This window comes from Mirounga leonina, unplaced genomic scaffold (genome assembly GCF_011800145.1).
Source record: "Mirounga leonina isolate KUSES-001 unplaced genomic scaffold, KU_Mleo_1.0 Mir_242, whole genome shotgun sequence".
Classification (NCBI taxonomy): domain Eukaryota; kingdom Metazoa; phylum Chordata; class Mammalia; order Carnivora; family Phocidae; genus Mirounga; species Mirounga leonina.
In genome coordinates this window covers 1,918,193-1,939,524 of record NW_023270627.1, presented here as the reverse complement: position 1 = coordinate 1,939,524, position 21,332 = coordinate 1,918,193, and the positions used below count along the sequence as shown (strand labels likewise).

The window sequence follows — 21,332 nt, the reverse complement described above, 5'->3', positions numbered from 1 at the left end:
ACATTTACATTTATTACTTTCTTAATCAGGTTCTTGTTCTCATCCTTCTTTTAAGGTGCTAAAAGCAGAAACACACATGATTTGAAAATGAACTCTTAGCATTTCAGATACATTCCTAATGGATGAATCATTACTCTATTTCAGAGTCAATATGTTAGAAAAAGAGCATTATAGATAAAATTATTCAACACACCCTTACGGGTCAGCAATGCTTAGGGAAGCTGGGTGGGCTATGAAGAGGAAGATACTCAGCAGATTAACGATACTCTGTGTCATCTGAGGGGCTGTGCACTCAGGTCCTATAATGCCTACAACTGAACTAATGACCGGAGGGAGTCCGGGCAGCTGGGGTCTCCTACCCGATTGGTATGCGCTGGTGGGCAGTCATCCAGTCTGACACCGAATGTTCCTGTAGCAGTGGGCTTTTTTTCAAATGTCTTTCTCATAATACTTGGAATGCCTTTTCTCCATGTGCCTTTGTCTTTTGGGGGACTGGTATCATCTTTTGATTGTTATGCAAAAAAAAAAGACAGAAGAAGAAAATGGAAACAAGCATGTTTAAATCATGACTTTAAAAGCCCTTTATCAAAATTGATATACATCAGAGCCCTATACTATAAATGACAGGTCCTATATTTATCAAAATACTGTATTATATTCTCTTCCTAATATAGCATTCCTTTTAACCTCCCATATAATTTAATGGGAATCAGTTATGCTTTTCTACCCTTTTACAATCTGTACCATGGTTTTCTTTAAAACAGTCAAGAAAATAGGATCAATGTGACATCTTAATAGTGAGATTTTAGCAAAAGGAAACATGATGGTTTTACCTCAAAATAACAGTGCCTCGATCCTCTGCATTAAATTTGTAGTGTCTTTTATGTAGATGTATACTCTTCTTCACTTCATCTTTATTATAAGACATAGACTCATCTTAAGGGAAAGCCCATTAGCCTAGACCGGGCCCAAGGTGACCTCTGAGCTAGCTCACAATGGGCTAAGGTCAGCAGAAATGGTACAGAAAAACATGGAATACTTTCTTTCTTCTTTCTTTCTTTTTTAAAATTTTTTTTACAGAGGGCAAGAGAGAGGGTGGGGGGGAGACACAGAGTGGGGAGCAGCAGAGGGAGAAGGAGAGAGAGAGCATCTTAAGCAGGCTCCATGCTCAGCGTGGAGCCTGACACAGGGCTCCATCTCATGACCCTGAGATCATGGCCTGAGCCAAAATCGAATCGGATGCTTAACCAATTGGGCCACCCAGGTGCCCCATGAAATACCTTTAAAATCCCAACTTTAACCCATCATCTTTGTTAAATTTATCCAGGAACACTAACATCAGTACCTTTACTGAGAAGTTTCCTTTCTGACTCTTCCTTGGGAGAGTGTGGACTTTGGGTCTTTGGCTCTGATTTAGCACCAAGCAGAGTCTGCCGAATGCTGAGACTCTGGCGAGGTGTTTTTGGCAACTGTTCTGCTTTGCTGCTGAAAGAAATGAACATTTCTTAACAACTGTGTATTTTACATCCAGAATTAACTTGTAGGCGTGGTGGGATTCTCACCTCATCAGACTGTTATATTCTTTTATTCTTCGGCTGATTAGATCCCTGTTAGTCACTCCAGTGTCCTACAGAAGAAACAGGAGGCAAGAATACAAAGTCAGCTTGAAACATAAATCGGGATCCCTACTTTTTTGAGGCTCTCTGTTGTACTGCGCTGCTTAGCTAGGACAGTTCCTATACTCTCAGTGGGTATGTTTTAAAATCTCTGTTCCCCATCACCATGCAGTATCACTCTGCAGGAAATGATCCAAGTGCCCCCCCACATACTGCCAAAAGAGCTTTCTGTTTATTTTTTGTACCCCTACAATCCCTAGAATAGTACCAGCAAGCAGCAGGTGCTCAAACTTCCTGATGTGACATTTTTTATAAACGACTGGGAAGGAGCGGGCCAGTTTTTTCCTCTAATCCCAGAAAGAATGATCAGCATTTCAAAATAATACAGTTGGATAAAAGATGGAAAAATACTGTCAAAATCTGTTAATGATGAATTTATAGGAGTAGTGAGACAGAGGGTCATTTAGTATCAGAAGTGGCACTTAGATTATCAGAAGAGAAAAAGCTTAAAACTGGGCTTTTCAACCTCAACAGATTAACTTCTACAATGCTATATGGTAAACTCGGATTTCACCATGAACTGATGATTTTTTTTCTACCGGTTCTAATTATACACTGACATGTATCCTCAACTTTTTTTGTTTGTTTCATTTTGATTATAATGAACAATAAAATTTACCAATACAGGCTTTGGAGTTAAACAATTTCGAGTTCAAATACTCTTCCTACTTACCAGGTGAGAGATTAAGATCTAGGGTGAGATCGCAGGCCCGGGTTTAAATCCCAGCCCTGACACTTACCAGCTGTGTGACCTTATGGAAATTACATAACCTCTCTTTACCACTGTCCTTGTTTGCAAAATGGTGATGACAATACTAGGACACATTCATATGGTTGCTGAGACTTATTCATGTAAAATATTCTTACTTTCCCTGTTTACTTTGAAGAAATTCAGGTCTGATGCCCTCTTTACAGTGCTGGTTATAGAACAAAGATTGTATTGACACGGATCTGGTGTTAATTTTTTAACCACAAACATGGTAGGGTGTAAACTATCAGAGAAAAAGGCACAGTCATTTTTCCTGTGACCTAAGTTTTCATAATTTGAATTGGACATAATTGGAAATGACTATATTAGAGAACATACTCTGCATAACCTTACAGTTAATAGGGGTGTCCCTGTGTCTCGTGAGTTAGGGGAAAAGAATGTGCACTTTTTTTGTCGTAACAATGAGCACAAAAAGTGAGAACAACATGTAAGAAAAACTGTGTTAATGATATGAAAAGATACTCTTGAGCAAAAGCTAGACTTAATCACTGCCGAATTTGCTCTGTCAAGTTTATAATTACACTAGAAATACGTTATCAATGAAATTCCTGTTGTAAAAAAATATCTTGATGGCTGTGAGCCAGAAACTCTCAAGTCCCTAAACATTCCCTATTAAAAAGAAAAACTGGCTTTTCACATGATTTCTGACAATGCGAGTTTTCTTAGAAGCCAATGACTGTACTACAGCCCGTTCTATTATATTCTCAACTGAGTATCTCCATGAAGGAAAATCCTCATATCTGTTATCTCTTTGCATTGACACGGTAATTTGTTTTGATAAGTATTTTCACTATAACTTAAGCCCCACAATAATCCTGTCTTTGAGATAAGGAACCAGATCTGGAATGATTTAATCATAAAGGCAATGACCAGGACTAGTACCTAGGATTTCCTGATCCTGCTTCTGAGAAAATAGGCAAAATATATGAATTATCTATTTTCGTAGTTCAGTAATGGTGATTTTCAAATAAGTGAAAATAATATAAAAGAGGTACACCTGAGTTTTCCTTCTGATCAATTTTTCAAGTGAAAATAGCGTATTTTAATTTTTTTCAAATGTTACCAGATTCTTTGAGTCTTCCTAAGAAAAAAGTGATGAAAGAATCTGGTTTTATCAACAGCATTTTGAGCACACACCTCCTCGTTGAGGTTGCTGCTCTCCTGGATGGTCTTGATCCATGCTAGCATGTCGTCTCTGTCTTCAGCCTGAAATAGGCATTCACAGTCTGATGTGGTAAGTCGAAACACATTTTTCCTCTTGGTCTCACTGTAAGAGATGTCTATTAAGCACGCATTGACGCTGATGGGCTGCTCTTCTTCAGATGGAGTCATCTGTTCTCTTTTGTCTTTGTACAAGTAAAGCGAATGGCCCCGAAGCACAACATACATCTGTTTCCACGGCCGAATACTTCCACCAACTCGCTGGAAAACACGAAACAGTTCAGGGATACTTGACGTTTGTCTAATTCTTGGTGACATGATAAACACATCAAGCAACACTGTTAACACACACACGTGTACACCCAGTGGATATAGCGGGTGTCTGCTTCACGATCATATACGTTTGTTAGGAGAGGAATGACAAACACTGGAGCATAAACCAAGCTAGGCAAGGTATTCTTATCAAAATCAAGGATGGTGAAATCTCAACTTTAATCTGGTTGGGGAAAAAAAAATGTATTGTTCATGAGCAAAGTAGTTAAGGTAAACTGAATAAAGTAAGGTAAAAGAAGAGTAGCAAAATTTATAAAATACATAAAAATGCTAAGAGAATAGAAAATAAGAACAAAATCTGTCCAAAAAATCTTCTGAGTGAGAGTAAGGCTTAAGACAAGTCCCAGATCATGCAAATGACAAACAACTACATAAGGAGATCCCAAAAACAGGTACGAGTAATGAATGAAACTAACAAAATTGATCAACTTTATATGGTCAAGCAACAATATCCATATCCAAGGTGGGTTTTCTTAAAAATTAAACTCTTTTGACAGTATTAAAATTTTTTTATAAATAATCTGCCCAAATATTTTAAGAAATTTTATGGCAAAGTTTTTATTGTATTGAAATCTACTTAATGAAGCATATAAATATTGTGATACTCATTTATATAACCCAGTATTTATAAAATAAAGTGAAAGGAGGAAATTATAAAGGCAATTTAAATGAAAAAACTGGGAAAAGCTAAATTAAAAATTTTAAATTATTAATATGAAGAACTGTCACTCCTAAAGGAAGACTCTGTGAAAATCTATGGCTAAGAAACTATTTAAGAAAAACAGCTGAGTTCCTTCTTAAATACCTTGATTTCTCTTTTTTGTTGGTAAAATATAAGACTGTATATTCCATTTACAGTTGAATACACAGGACTAAAAAATATAAAATTATATCAGAGATTACAATTTTTTAAAAAAATAATTTTTCCTTTGTGTAGAAAAAGCTATTTAGAAGTGATATTTTCCGTTCTCTCTTCTGGGTAATATGCCATTTTATCTGTACAGACTGTATGTGCTATTTTGTGGGGCTGCATTTCATACACCCGCAGCAGCTGAGAAAACGCACTACCTTGCCCTTGTCAGTGATAAGTGGTCGGAAATGGAGCCACCCTTCCTTGGCAGCATCGCTGAAAACCTCTGAGGAAGAATCTTTCCTGGACCCAGAGTCTTCTGACGACTTCTGGCTGTCTGTGATCTACAGAAAAGACCAAGAAAATATAGTAAAACACCAGCTTTTTCCTTTATCAACATTTGCACATTGAAATTGCTTTGCTGAAAAAAACACCTTTAATGTTCCAAATGAAGGGTTATTTTCGAAAAAATACTACCTTTATCAATTACAGTAGAAAAATTTCTGGTCTTATTTTTTTTTTTTTAAGTGAGTTGACTACCATCATTTTTTAAAAGTTGTCTCCCGGAATTTTTAATCATTAAAAAATAACAGAAATAGTATAATTTTCTGCTCTCAAGAGCTCATATTTTAGTGAGAAAAGACAAATCGGAATAAAAAAGACAAGAAAATGATCAGACTGTGATTAGTACCATTTGGGAAAGGAACAAGGAGATGCAGTTAACAAATGACTGAGTCGTGGCTAGAAGTTGGGGGTGCTGTGGAAGAATATTTAAGATGAAATGTGGAGGAAAAATTTTAAAAGGGGCCATCTGTGAAAGGTCAGGAAAAAGAAAAGTTCAGGGAGAATGTATAGCTAATGAATTAAGTATGTTTACCATTATCATTTTATTTTATTCATTTTTTTAAAGATTTTATTTGAGAGGGAGAGAGCATGAGCGGGGGGCGGGGCGGAGACAGGGGGAGAGGGAGAAGCAGACTCCCCACTGATCAGGGAGCTCAATCCCAGGACCCTGAGCTCATGACCTGAGCCGAAGTCAGATGCTTAACCAACTGAGCCACCCAGGTGCCCCTTACCCATTATCATTTTAAATGTTCACTGTTCAGTGTGAGAGAAACAGCTAATGAATAGATTGTTTAGGGTCTTTCAGGACACAGTAGGAAGCGTGATGGGATGCGATTAAGTGATGAATCAGAGGAGTAACATTATCTGATCCCAGTTCAAAGGTCACTCCGTGAGCGCCTGGGTGGATAATACTTGATATGACGGAGGAGGGGGTGGAAAGAAGCCACAAGGCTAATGCCCAGATCTGGGGCTTGAACACCTGGGTGAAGTGAATTTAGTGAGATGGGGAAAACTGGTGGACAAAGATGTCTGGGGGCAATCCAGATCTCTTTGGCCATTACTGTGATTGCTTATTAAACACCCACATAAAGACATCAGCCTACATGAGCTGCAGCGTGGGGAAGAGGCCAATGCTAGCAGTGTAAACGTTGGGAGACCCCTGGTTAAGATCATGCTGGCAATGAGGGTAGATAGAGAAGAAAGAGGGTCAGAACCAGTTATAGACATTCCACCATTTTAAATATTAGGCAGAGGCAGAAATGGAAACCAGCAGAAGAAAATGTTTTAGGAAGGGAACGGGAAATTGTGTTGGAGACTACTGAAAGGTCAAAGAAGTGAAAAATCGAAGATAACCATTAGTTTTGGAACCTGAACGTCTCTGGTCACCTTGGTGTGAGCAGTGTCATTCTGGTGTGTGTGGGTTGAGAAAGACGGGATGTGAGGAAGTGGACACTATAGACAATTTTTTCAAGGAGTTTTGCTGTGAAAAGTGGAAGAGAAAACAGGCGTAGGAAATAGAGGGGGATGTAGATTCAAGAGAGGTTTTTAAAAAATAGATAGTACATAGTGGAATGTGCTTCTGGGATGGTGAATGAGCCGCTGGCAAGAGCGATTTTGCAGAGGGGAGAGGGGTCTTGAAAAAGTGAAGTGACAGAATCAAAGAAATGTGGATGTAGGCTTTTTACAGGACCATGTTCCAAGTACAGACACTTATGCTAAGAGTAAGGAGGGCAGAAACTGTGGGCACAAATGAAGATGGCTGACATTTTTGGAGAATGTAAAACAAGGAAATTCCTGTCTAACAGCCTTTGGTGTATGTTTTCAATGAAGTATGAGGGAGGACTCGATGGGAGAGGACAGGGGTGGACTGCATGGAGAAAGGTGGAGGGGAGGCCTGAAATAATAATTTTGAGGAGAGAAAACAAGCATACAACAAATACAGGATTGCTGGGTAGTCAGATTTTTGGCCATAGACTGATGAAGTGAGAAAAATCAGCATTAGTGTGTGTTAAGTATTATATACTTGATGAATATGTTTAGAAATTAGAAAAGAACACTATTTTCCAAATGCACCTAAAAACTGACAGAATATACAATAATAGAAATAATTCCCTATAATGAGCCAAAGTAATAATCTAAGGTAAATAGAAACATTTATCATTTGCTGATACTTAAAAAATATTGAATACCAACCTTGATTCCTTTCAGGCTAGAGACATGCTTGAAGGACCTGTTGGAAAGAAGTAGGTAAATATTTGCAATAAGTGTATAGCACACCTTAAAGGAGTAAAAACAATTTGAACATTACAAGTAACCTGTCAATGATAAGCTGACATTTCACCATTACCATGTTAAATGTTCACTGTGCCATGCAAATGAGAAAAGCAGCTAACTGTATAAGTACTTAAAGTTTTGATTCCACGATCGAAGCTTCCTTAGTGGATCTGGTAAATTTAAACTCTCTGCACGAAGTGTGAGATTTTATCCTTCCTTTTAGATGAAAGAAAAAACTACTCAGGCTAAACATGGAGCTTTAGAATAAATTATTAGTTAGCCATAGTTGCAATGCTCTATTAAAGGGCTCCCACAATGTTAATAACGATGGATAATGCTGTAGGGAGAGCGTAGTGAGGGCCAGTCCGGGCCCACCACTCCTCCTGCCAACCACATTCGGGATGCTTTGGTATGAGACCAGCTGCTGCCACTGAAAAGGCTTAGGGCTTCTGAAGATAGGTTCGCTTTAACTCTTCAAAACAATTTAACTGTAGGGGACAAAGATTTATTTTTTTAATTAAAAATTCAGTTTAAGGAATTTAGGATTGCAAGATGAGACTGAAGATGGCACTGCCCTCCCCTTTCAAACCACCCCAAAGAAGATAGCCAGAAACAGATATGCAAACTCCATCTCCAGCACTATCAGGAGACACCTGTAATTCTGACCAGCAATGGGTGCATGTACATGAAGATGGGTGGTTAAATGCGGTGAAGGAAAGGATGGATACAGAAAGAGGGGACACCACTGGTTGCATATCTCTAGACAAAACTGCAGTGCACTGCCCTCTGAAGATCAAAACCTTCCCCTTTTGGAGCAGTGGGAAACAGGGTGCTGGAGCTGGTGACAGGAGCCTCACTCACCACCACGTCTATCAGGGAGTATGAAAACGAAGGAGGAAACACACAGTCCTGTCATCTTTGCAAGAAGCATGTGCAGTTGGTGCAGGGTGAAGGAGACTCTGAAATGCGGCAGTTATGGTATCTTTTTAGTGAGGAAGAAGTAAAGGCTAAAAGAGCTCACAAATTCAACTCTGCATCATCAGAACAATTCCTGCTAGTCTGGACCACTGCCGTGGACACACCCCACACACACTTCCCCCATGTAGCTGGTCCAGGAAGAACTGCTATTATTGGAATATAAATAATCATTGAATGGAAGCTTCAGAGAATCTATACCAAAATACTGATAAAAAAAGACAAATTGTTCTCTGAAGTTTCAAAATCATAAAATGGCAATGTTCCTTAATTGTATAAATTAAAACACTGCATCACTAACACTAGCCATAAAAATTTAAGAACGAGAAAATTGACTTTAAAAAGTTCAAGTAGTAAAATAAAGAGAAATAGCCAAGAGAATTTAGAAAAAACATAAAGTAATGAGAGAATGGTCCCATCGATAATAAAAACATTATAAAACCACTACAATGAACAGAATCTGGTGTATGTGAGTAGACAGATAAATCAACTGAACAGAATGGAGGCTAAAAATAAAACTAAATATATTTAATAATTTAGTATATAATAAAGATGAAATATCAGTGGGAAAAAGATAACATTCAATAGATGCTTTGGGGACAACTGAGAGACATTGGAAAATACAAAGCTGGCCCTTTATCTCACTAATTGGAATAAAATAAACTCCAGATGAATCAAAGTTGTAAACACACACACACACAAAAGACAAAGAAAAACATAACATTGAGAGGGAAACACAGAAGACTTTTGTTGTAATTCTGGAGGAAAGGCTTTTTCAATATGACTCCAAATCTGAGGCCGTTTAAAAAAATATCCTAAATTTACCTGCAAAGAAGAAGTTTAACATTTTTGCACAGTTTAAACTGAATTGGGAAAAGACTTGCAACACTTATCTCAGAAAAGAACTAGTTTCCTTTATATAAAGAGCCCCCAGAAGTCAGTAAGGAAGAGCAGTAGGGAGATGGGCAGAAGATATGAATAAGCAGTTCACAGGAAACTATAAATATCTCTTAAATATATATGAAACGATATTCAATTAATAAGAAATTTTTAAAAAAAAAGAAAATCCCCACAATGTGATACCATTAGCTTTACAAAAAGTCAAATGTTAAATAACATGCTGGGCCGGTGAGGGGCAGAGACTTCTGTGCACTGTTGGTGGGAACGTGATTTGGTATAAGCTTTATGGAGAGTGCCTGACAATGTGTATTAATATAAAAAATACACACCCCCTTGATGTAACAATCTTTTTCCAACCATACTCATTCATATACTAAATGGACTACATACAAATATAGTCACTGAAGTATTGTTTGCAGTGCCTAAGATTCAATCAACCTAAATGTCTACTTATAGACTATGGAATGACAGATATATTTTGGTAAACTATTCAGCGGAAAATGAAACAAGCATGAAAAAGCTGAGCCAGGAATACACACAGTGGATGATCTCCATGATCAGTGTGCACAGCATCTATCATTTGTTTATAAAAATAATTAGAATATGTACACCCACATATAAGCCTACGTAAACGTGTACATGTGATTTTATGCAGAGAATAGCTAGAAAACAGTAACATAGTTATGTTTGAGAAGAGACCTGGGTGACCAGAAGCCTCCAGTAGCAGTCACTGTTTAATACAAATATTTTTTGCATTATGTTTACTGATTTTTAAATATTAATTTTAAAAATTCACCTGAATATATTATGGAATAACAACTTTATTTTTTATTTGCATTTCTAACATAAAGTTAAAAGTATAAAAGAAATCATTAAAATTCAGTATTTATATGTCAAAGTCATGCTGAGCACCCAATATTTAAAGTGATATGCTCGAGCGGCGCCGGGGTGACTCAGTCGTTAAGTGTCTGCCTTCGGCTCAGGTCATGATGCCAGGGTGCTGGGATCAAGCCCCGCATCGGGCTCCCTGCTCGGGGAGAAGCCTGCTTCTCCCTCTCCCACTCCCCCTGCTTGTGTTCCCTCTCTCGCTGTGTCTCTCTCTGTCAAATAAATAAATAAAATCTTTAAAAATAAATAAATAAATAAATAAATAAATAAATAAATAAATAAATAAATAAATAAATAAAATGATATGCTCGAGACTTACAATTTTCCATCTTCCCGGTAATCATCGAGACCCTCATCATAGGATTTTGATCTTTCGGTCTTTGAGCTGGGCTGGGCATCCAGGCTGGGAGGTCCGACAGATTCTGTAATTAAAAGCCAACATGTAGACTTTTGCAAGTGGCTTCCAGATCGTTTTCATAGGGAGGAGATCCCAGTGTGTCACAGCGTTCTAAGTGGAAAACTGAGAGAGAGATGGTTTGCACAGCCACTCACTGAAACGTACCCTGGTCATGGGAGAGCTGGCGGCGAATTAAAGGAGCCGACGTGGTGAGGCTGGGTGGGACCATTGCAATGGAAGGTGCCTGGGGTGCCTGGGGGGTGGAGGCTGAGATGACAGCAGAAGCGGGGATGTGTGCAAGGTCATGATCAATGCTGGGGCTCGTTGGTTCATCTAGAAAATAAAATGAAAATAAATATTGGTGGTGTGCCTGGTGGCTCACTTGGTGGAGCACGTGACTCTTGATCTCGGGGTCGTGAGTTCAAGCCCCACACTGGGCTTATAGCTTACTTAAAAAAAAAAAAATAAGAAAAAGAAAAAGAAAAACAAATCAGAATGCTAAATGACCTAATTATTAATAATCAATATTCATTGTTTAAAAAAAAGATAGAGATTTTAACACTTAGCCACTAAAGCACCAATAAATAACATACTTGTCTGTTAAAAATCTTATACAGTTATTACTCTAGTAAATTCCAAATAATTCTGAGAATGTGGTCCAAGAGATTAAATAAATTGCTTCTTCTACCAACAATTAATAACTTCACTAACAGATAATCAAGATACCAAAGTTACAGGTATTCAGAACCTAAACCTATAAAAGCAGAACAATAATCACCCTAAAAGAATTACTTTCCCAATTGTAAATGTCTTCATTTCAGGAAGCTAAGCAAGGTGACTGGGAGAAATAAATGGCTATTGTTTAAGCCACCTGGTCTGCGGTATTCAGTGGCCCAAATGGACTGAGACAACCACTGGTAGTTTGGAATATGTGCCCTCTTCCCCAAGCAAATGTCAGCCCTCGCCCAGAGGAGAAATCCCCACTTGCCCCCTTGAGCAGATGCCCTGGTACCCCTGTAGAAATACAGACGTTTTAGATGTTACGAATTTCTCAAACTTCTGTTTGAGAAGACTGTTGAGAAACTTCTCAAAAGTCTGTCACAATCTGTCAAGAGCAGAAATGCCATATGCATGCATACATAATAACACTAGCTAACATATGTACAGAGCTTAGTAGGTATCAGCACTGTTCTAAATACTTTAAATATATTTTTCATTTAATTCCTAAGAAATCCTATAAAGTAAATTAACCAACTTTTTCAAATGATACATGAGTAAGTTGGGTCTTCTGGGGTCTGCTTGGGCCACCAATCTGTTATGAATCCAGATGCACGGTTATGAATGGGAAAATACTGTATTCTTTAGAAATCATCTGGCGTATGTAGTACTGAGAGTATTAACAGCAGGAAGAAATTTCCGTAGAGAAAACATTCCCAACAGTGGTGGGTAATACTTGTGTCAAATAGTGCCTAGGAGATGCCATGAGAGAAATCTTTCAAGACAATTTTAGGCCTTGCAACGTAATTTGAACATTTCTACATTTATTTATTTAAAATTAAATATCATGAACTGTGTTAGTCTAAATAAATGATATTAATGTCCCAGAACAGTGCTGTTCAAATTGATAATGACTAGCCACATATTAGTACTGAGTATCTGAAATGTGTCTAGTCTGAAATAGGATGTGTTATTTAAGTGTAAAATGCATATCCTATTTTGAGGATTCAACATGATAAAAAGAACAAGAAGAGATATCTCAATATTTTAAAATACTGAACACTGAAATGATAATATTTGGATATGGATTGGGTTAAATAAAATATATTAATAGAAAATAAAATTAAATTAAATATCATGGAGTGAAATTCAAAATGTTCATGGATTAAGTATTAAATAAAATTTCAAAGGCAATTTTTTCTTATGACTCTGGACTTCCTAGAGGTATGCATTCAATCTCTTTTGACTTACTACATTTTGGAGGAAATTTCTGTATTACACTGGGTTGAAATAATCTCTGCTTTAAGCATATGTGTGCGAAAAGGGCTGGGATAGACACCCACCTGCTCCAGTGAGCAAGGGTGAATGGAGAGGCCTGGGCGGGAGGCTAGTACCCTGTGTTCACACACTTCAGTCCTGTTGCACTCTTTAGGATAAATATATTTACTACTATGTTAAAGAGAGACAAGGAAAAGCTATACTTTTAAAATACAAAGAATTACACTACCTCACATTTATGTACATACTTTAATAAAACCAATTCTTCATTCCCTATAAAAATGTGAGAACTTTTCTATTGTCTTAAAAATACCATTGTTGTTGTAATATTAGTAGGAATTTTAAAACCCTAATTTTAACATATGCTTTCATTATTACCAATATGTAGATTATGTACAAACAAGAGTAATTCAGGCTTATCTCATTTTCCACCGTAAGAAAATGTGTACTATCTGGTTGTCCAAAGAGAAAACCAGTGTGCCGTCAGATTTTCAACGAATTTCTGTATTTTTAATAATCAAACTTAAAATACTCTGCCAGATGAAAATTACCAATTACTCATTTTGTGTTTTGTGTTTACTCGTAAAAGAAGTAAAAACTTATTTTCAGTACTTACTATGACGCTTTATAAACTGCCTGTGGGGGGTAAACAAAATACTGTCAATGACTGATATTTCTAATTTAAAAACAAGTAAAATGGTTTATTTTCTTCATTTCTCTAATCTTTGTGAACCAAAAGAAATATGAGACATTAAATGTGTAACAAAATGCTGGAAAATTGTAAGACATACCATTTGCTCTGTATTATAAATAACTAAACAAATGAATTGGCTCCATTCTCTGGTGTTTTGGGAATAAAGCCAAGTACTTAATTCTTTTTTTTTTCTGCATTAATCTAGAATGTTTTCAAATGACAAAAAAATAATTATTAAAATCACGGAATATAAGATTCTGGAATGTGATAATACAAAAGCAACCTTATTTCTTTCCCTTTAATTTAAATGTTCCATGTGATAGCATAAGTATATTCTCTGAAGTGTGTTTTATGATATATTTAACAGAGATCCTCTAAATAAAAGGATTCATGGTCAAATACTTCTGAGGAGTCAATCAGAGAAAGACATGTATCATATGATCTCACTAATATGAGGTATTCTTAATCTCAGGAAACAAACTGAGGGTTGCTGGAGCGGTGGGGGGTGGGAGGGATGAGGTGGCTGGGCGATAGGCATTGGGGAGGGTATGTGCTATGGTGAGTGCTGTGAATTGTGTAAGACTGATGAATCACAGACCTGTACCTCTGAAACAAATAATACATTATATGTTAAAAAAAAAAAAAAGATAGTAGGAAGGGAAAAATGAAGGCGGGGAAATCGGAGGGGGAGATGAACCATGAGAGACTATGGACTCTGAGAAACAAACTGAGGGTTCTAGAGGAGAGGGGGGTGGGAGGATGGGTTAGCCTGGGATGGGTATTAAAGAGGGCACGTTCTGCATGGAGCACTGGGTGTTATATGCAAACAATGAATCATGGAACACTACATCAAAAACTAATGATGTAATGTATGGTGATTAACATAATAAAAATTTTTAAAAATTTTAAATTAAAAAAAAGAAAAAGAAAATATACCTACAAAACATCTAGTAGCATGTTAATAATTATAAGAGTCCCATGGTAAAGTCAAACAAAACTTATTTATTTAAACCCAGCATTTCTCAATTTATTTGATCACTGATTTTTTTTCTCCTTAATCAAATGGAATTAATGTTCCTAGAAAATACACTGGGAAACATTGCAAATAGTCTCTTTTACTCCATTTCAATGCTGATGTCTATCCCACTTTTATATATATATGTTATATGTATAATTAAATTTCATATATATATACAAAATTTAAAAAATAGACTGGAAAGAGAAACACCTACGGGTCAGAGAACACTTTGAAGCTCAATAATAAAAGGATTTCAATATTGATTAAATTGTGGAACTTAATGAAATCTAAAAGTTCTTCTATTGACTGGTTGTTTACATATTCAACAACACAGTGTCTAATTAAGTATTTTTTGGACTTCAAGGTTAGAGTAAAGGATTTTAGTTAATCAAAGAGCTAAAAGCTTTTCAGAGTAAAAAGGCAAGTATACTAAAATTCTTTCCTATGCCTTTACTTCAAATGGCATACAATTTTATAAGAGCCATTAAAATGCTGTAATAACTCAGGAGGCATGGCATTATTCCACCTGAGGGCCTAGAAACTTTTAAGAATGCTTACATCAATGGACAATATTTACATATGGAAACAGAGTGAAAAAATTCTGTGTTTGTATTTCAGTTTTTTATCCTGCCCTATTCCACTGGTTATGGTATAACTGACATACCACAGTAATTATATTAAGGTTTTAGGAGGTATATACGAAATTGTCCTGAGAAGTACTTAACGTAGAATCTGATCAGAACTAGGAAGTGAGCGTTTTTATTTTTAGTGAATAAACAAATAGTTTCATCATTTCTCTAAATCTATATGGATACAGAATTAGATACATTTTTATTTTATACTTTAGCTAATGTTCTCTCTTTAGTAATGATCAACTTATTGATCTATTCAAAGAATAGATAGATAACTAGGAAGAAATATTAACAGATATAGTTAGCACATTTTTTTATTACTCCAATATAATCTGATTATATTGTTCTTATTAAGCAGGAAGAAAATATGATGCCATTATTCTGGCAAGATCTCATAGGCTTATCAAATACAGTCACAGGTTGTAGGGACTTTTATGTTTAAAAAAACCATAGAACAATCATTAGTCCTCAGTTACTTTCTATAAAATATCTAGATGATGTATAAGATTCCATTTATGGCAAAGTTCTACTCTCTGAGCTTGGATTTAAGGGTATGGATATAAATATGAGTACAATTTAGGTTGAGATTCCCCACAAATGTTTACAACTTGAATACATCATATTTATAAAAAACATAAGTTACATAGAACTTTCTCAAAAGCTGACTCTGATAGTGTTGCCTGACAGTCCAAGAGCTCAGTAGATTTAGAAAATTTCTCTAGGAAAGAAAAACCTTGAAATGTTGCTCGAAGAGAAGCACACTATACTATAAAATTATGGAGAATCCTGCATGAACTCATGGGGTAATGGGGTGAGGATGAGTATGGCCTTGGCCTCAAAAGAAGGCCCCTGCATCCCACAACTCCGGGGGGGGATCTTCACAGTGCATCTATATTCATGGTGCCCTCCGGAGCTGTGCTCCGTGAGGAGGCTGAATCAGCGGGCCAAGTGTCAGTCTCTACTGTTTATTAACTGTGTCACTTTAGGGAAGTTATTTAACCCCTCTACAGCTTAAACTTCTCATTATTAAATAAAGGCAAAACTAAGGACACATACGATAATCCTGTTAGTGGATTATGTGTTGGAGCTGCATAGTAACTATGATGAGAACTCTTCTTTTGATTTTGCTATACACTTAACCATCATCTCAAAAATTATCATTAGCCTATCATTTCAAACAATATTTACTGAGTGCCAGGCAGTGTTCTAGGTATTAAGGTTATCGAAGTGGACAAAAGATCTAAAAGCCTGGCTCTCGTGCAACTTATATTTTAGCTCTGCAGAGAAACGTGTAATAAAAAATATAAAACACGTCGAGCGGAAACAAGTGATACGAAGAGAAATAAAGTGGCTGAAGGGGACAGAGAATGTCAGGTGCCATGCATGTGTGTGGGGTACCTACTGCAGATAGGCTGGTGAGGAAAGGCCACCTTGATAAGGCAATACTTGAGCACAGACCCAAATGGCACGAGGGAGAGTCTTGTGACTCTCTGCAGAATGTGTTCTGGGGCTGGGAACCGGCAGTACCAGGGCCCCGAAGCATGCTTGGCAGGCTCCGCAGGTGCAAGCAGGCCAGGGCGGCTAAAGATGGGCTGAAGACGGGATGCACAAACAAGGAAGACAGGAGACGGGCTCAGAGAGGTGCAGTGGGGTTGGGGGGGGGCGGCAAGTTCATGGAGGGCTCCGCAGGCCATGGCAGGATTTGGGATTCTATTCTGGGTAACAGGGAAAGTAAACAGAGGGTCTGGTCAGAGGAGCGGCATGATCTGATTCCCATTTTTAAACCACCACACTGGCCGGTTGTGGAGAATACACCTGGGTTGTGTGGGAGCAGTCTCAGGCCTCAGGAAACATACCAGCTGTTCTGCACTGGGCCATAAGCTTGTAATTTGAGTGATTTTTCCAACTCTATCCCAAGATTTACTCTAAGACAAAGTAAAACTTGACAACGAAGAGGTCTATTCATTCAGCCCAAAGAAACAGGAAATAATAAAGTCAAAAGCACTGTTTAAATAAAAGGCTGATTACTAATTATTAAAACTGTTCGACTTGGCTTTTGATTCAGATGGATCATCAACTAGGTACCATTTGGTTTGCTGGGTCCCTTGGCCCCACACAGTGGAAATTTGTTTCATCCAAAAAAAAAAAAAGGAAAAGGAAAAGAAAAGAAAGGCACTGAGTACCTAACATTAAAATAAAAAAGGAAAACTGTCACTTGAAATCATCTTTGAGGGTAAAAGCTGACAGCTCTGGCTTTAGCCCAGTTCAGGAAATTGAGGACAAATGTTTTAAGATCAGTGTAAAATTTTTGTGCCTGTTGCCACTAAAAATAATACCTTACTGGAAAGATTTGTAACATATTTGACACAGTAGCCACTGACGACACATGAGCTCACCTATAAAGGGGATGGATGCCAAGGAATCCCCAGGTGGACTGGTACTTGAGGCCTTCCTTTCCTCCATCCGTTTTATATGGACCTCTCGGCGCGCATCATTGGGCAGCCAGCAGGTGGTGTCTGATCCGGTCTCCTGGTCATTTACGGCCAAGATGTAAGACTGATGCCTTAAAGGCTGTGGTGTCTGGCGACCGGATGGAGGTTTTTCTCTTAGGACGACAGTTTCTCTATTATCTAAAGTATCTGACTCCTGAATTTCAGCCTCTCGTAGATTTAAGTCGTGATTTCTCTGAGTGACGGATAATTCTAAATCCGAAGCGCCAGAGCTGTCAGTCGTCTGAGGGCCAGGCTTGACAGGAGCTCCAGATAAAGAGGGGGGTTTCCCAGTCTCCACCTGGTGATCAGGGGCACTTTCGGTTCTTAGCCATGTCTGCTGATTCAACAGGCTGTTTTGATGCAAATGATTTACTGGTCTTTGGTCTTTGACAGAAACAAATGAGTTCTGGCTAAATGATGGTTTTGTGACATGTGCAGAAGGCGCTTTCAGAGAATTACTTCGGACTTTCGCAAGAGGTGACCTGTCCTGCGAAACACCTCGAGGCAGTGACATTCCACAAGTGGTTGGAAAGTTTCTGCTGGACTGCAGTGTTTTTAGATCTGGTGGCACTTTTTTAAACTGAGACACAGATCCCGCTCCTCTGCCAGGCACTCGCCTATTATCGGAATTAACGCTTGGAGCCACGGTAAAATTTGAACCTCGAAAAGACTTGTGAATTTCTTGCTGCCTAGGTCTTTCATATATCCCTCGTCTATCATCCTGTTCAGTAAACCCACTCCACTTGTAGGTCTGCTTTCGTTCTCCATTTGAATCGGGTATTTGACTCTCAGAACTGACGTTTTCTAAGGTTTCACCCTGTCCCTCGATATAATCCCAGGAACGAGTTCTATGATTGCTAAAACTAACAGGTGGAGAGGTCAGTGCTCCTTGAGATGCACTTCGTGGACAATACTTCATTAACACAGAATCCTCCAGTCTCTCCTGGGACACACTGCGCTGCCGGATCTGAACAGACTGGGGCACTCGATCGTGAGAGGTGCTTCGACGTCGTACCTGCAAAGTAGTGCGGTTTGGTACCACCTGGTTATAATCTGTTGTGCTCTGAGATGCTGCTCTTAAACTATCTAGTCTTTCTTGAATTGTCCGACAACCTATGTGCAATCGTCTGTTATCAATATACTCTTTGTAAGTTTTATAGTTTTTCCAGTCTATGTGCTGATGGGAATTCGGAGAATAGTGATTAACAGATACGGAAGGCGAATCCACAGCCTGCGGTCTACTGCTTGAGATTCCCTCCGAATGTCCACTGTAATTGCCAGATTTAAGTAAAATTCCCGAAGGTTCCAATGACCTGGAGCCTGCAGTCTGATGAATTAGATGGGCAGCGGGAATCGAGGATGACGGTGGTGTGGCTCTTGACACTGTTTTCAAAGAGGTCTGCTCGTTGATGCCATACCTCACCTCTTCGGTTCTATGTGAAGGAACTGTATGGTTGTTTCTATTAGTTAACAAATCTACAACCTTCTCAGAAGGTACAATGACAGTCCTTACACTTTCATTGCAAACACACACTGCCGTGTTGGACTTTGCAACATCTGTTGGTGACGGAGGCACTTGGATTTCCATTCTATAGGCCCTGCCCGGTTGCGTCAGGACTGGGGTACTGGTCTGCTGTTTGCTCGATGATGAATCTGGAGGAGATATTTCAACTGGCTGTGCCATGGCTGAAGGGGCAGATGGCAGCCAGGGGTAGCAAACTGGTGGAGGTTCGGGGATATTGCGGGCATTACCACTGTAGGCTTCGTTGCCTTTCAGATAGGCATCTTGAGAATACGCCTACGTGGAAAGGAGAAAAAAGTGTCATTTGAGAGTCATAAGAAGAACAATTTCCATTCTTGCAATGGACTGCTGTTTTTTTACTGTGCCCTACCTGATTCCTAAATGACATTCGCTAAAACAAGCATGCAAACACAACATAAGGATGCTCCACACGTTTAGAAAAGGGCTAGTCTTTCAGAAATCAAATACACTGTAGAATTTGCAACAGAAATAAATTACAACTGCCTGTTTTCTCAAAGGATTGAAACACACCAGTTTTCCCCCCAGCCAATTAGAGATAGCCTTGACGCTTCTAAACCTTCCCCATTCAAGTTTTATGATCTTTCAGCATTTGACAGGTTAAATGGCTGCCTGATAAATCCCAGCAAAAGAACATTTTGATCTTCTGCCAGAGTGAAGGTGAAGATATTAAAAATCTTAACCAAATACATTTTTACTGCAAGCGCTACTGCTGGCATAAATTAAATGTGACATATTGAGCAGTATCTTGTCAATTAATGATTACTGAGTCCTTAAAACTAAGCCATTTTGATAAATTAAGTCCTAAGCCATGCTAAATATTTTAATATTTAAAAATGAGAGAAAACATGCATGTTTAAATTGAGCATGAAAATTAAAGGCATGAAAATATGAAAAAAAGTAATTCATCTTGCTGTATATAATTTTTTTTTTTTTAAGCTAATGCAAAATTACATTGCACAAATTTATTTGGTCTCTTTTACTTATTGGGAGGAGACATTTCTCTATAACTAACAGGCAGGCATGCAGCTCAAATTCTTTTTTATCCATTATTTATGAAACTATCTAGCAATGTATTTCAAAACTTCAAAATAACTGAAATTAAAGACAGAGACGCAATAAAACAGAACTAATTGATAGTAACTGAGGACAATGTCAGCATCTGAGATGGTGAGGTGTGGTATCATGTTACATATCCTCCCCTAATCAAAACAAGCTTAATTCACATCTATCATCATATCCTATCTTTGCATTAGACAGCCTGCAAAGCTCAAGTGCAGCCACAAACATATCAGCAAAGTACCAGGGAAAGAGGGGGTGAGATACTTTAAAAATAAATAAATAAATAAATAGAATCCACATACAGGTAGATGTTATGTTTTAACACCAGTTATGCACAGGATTCAAAAGAAACCAAACATGAGAACAAAAAATAAAGAAAATCAGGTATCACAAACACAGTCTGCAAATTAGTAAGATTAACATCACGTTATGGAGGGGTTTCTCTAAGCAAACTTACAGTTTTAATAGGTTGGCTTATTACAAATCTCTATAGAACAGAACTTAAAAAGCAAGGAAATGGCTTCTGTGCATTTCTTACCAGAGCTGTGACATCCTTTGTAAACTGTAGCTAGCAGAAAATAGGAAAACATAGTAGAAGCTGCTTACTGATATAAAGACAGAATCATGTTGTCATATTGATGCTGGAAACAGCAAGCTAAAAATACATCTATACTGATTTCTCTGGAAGGTACCAAGAGAAATAAAGGGCAGTGGAGCATAAAGAATAACTTCAGTATCCTTCTGAGCATCTTTTTCTCGGGCTTTTATTTGGTTCTTATTTGGGCTGTCTACCATTTCTGAAAGCAAAATACATCTGGTGACAGGCTTTCCTAATGGCTATTTTTTTCACTCTGCACTGCTGTCTGATGATGTGCCCCAAAGCTTCCCTTCCACAAGAGCAACATTGATGTCTCTCATTTCCCCTGAGCTTCTTCCAGTTCTGCTTCCAGATGACGAACCGAATGCTCTATTATGCATTTAAAATAGTACAACCTTCTCCTTCCCCTGTAAATCAGAGCACAGCCACAAGCTGTCAGCTGAATGGAACCGTCTTTACACTATGATTTGGAGAGAAAGGATGACTGTTCGATTAAATATGTTTCACTCAAAAATTAAGATCTTTTCCTGTACCTTTTGTCCTGTGTTACTGGCTTAAGAAAATGACTGAATGGACATAAAAATGTTACTTCCAGAGGAATTCTTTAAAACTTATACTGAATACTGTAAAACAGAAGCCAGAATGCGGTGGAAAAGCTGAATGAGTAGATAAAAGAAAACATGCATGCCATAATATTTTTACGGCACGAATACAGTCAGTCAAAATATACATG

The 21,332-nt window shown here is 37.9% G+C and overlaps 1 protein-coding gene across 1 annotated transcript in view; it reads right to left on the bottom strand.

The window, feature by feature from the left end:
* The window catches only part of ARHGAP21 (Rho GTPase activating protein 21), a 124,612-nt gene that overhangs the window by 12,251 nt on the left and 91,029 nt on the right, over positions 1–21,332 (bottom strand). Inside the window, 9 exon segments of the mRNA XM_035029499.1 lie at positions 360–502; positions 1,346–1,482; positions 1,563–1,627; positions 3,583–3,867; positions 5,008–5,133; positions 7,328–7,364; positions 10,491–10,593; positions 10,734–10,901; positions 17,304–19,197. Of these exon segments, the coding sequence (XP_034885390.1) occupies positions 360–502; positions 1,346–1,482; positions 1,563–1,627; positions 3,583–3,867; positions 5,008–5,133; positions 7,328–7,364; positions 10,491–10,593; positions 10,734–10,901; positions 17,304–19,197 (2,958 nt within the window).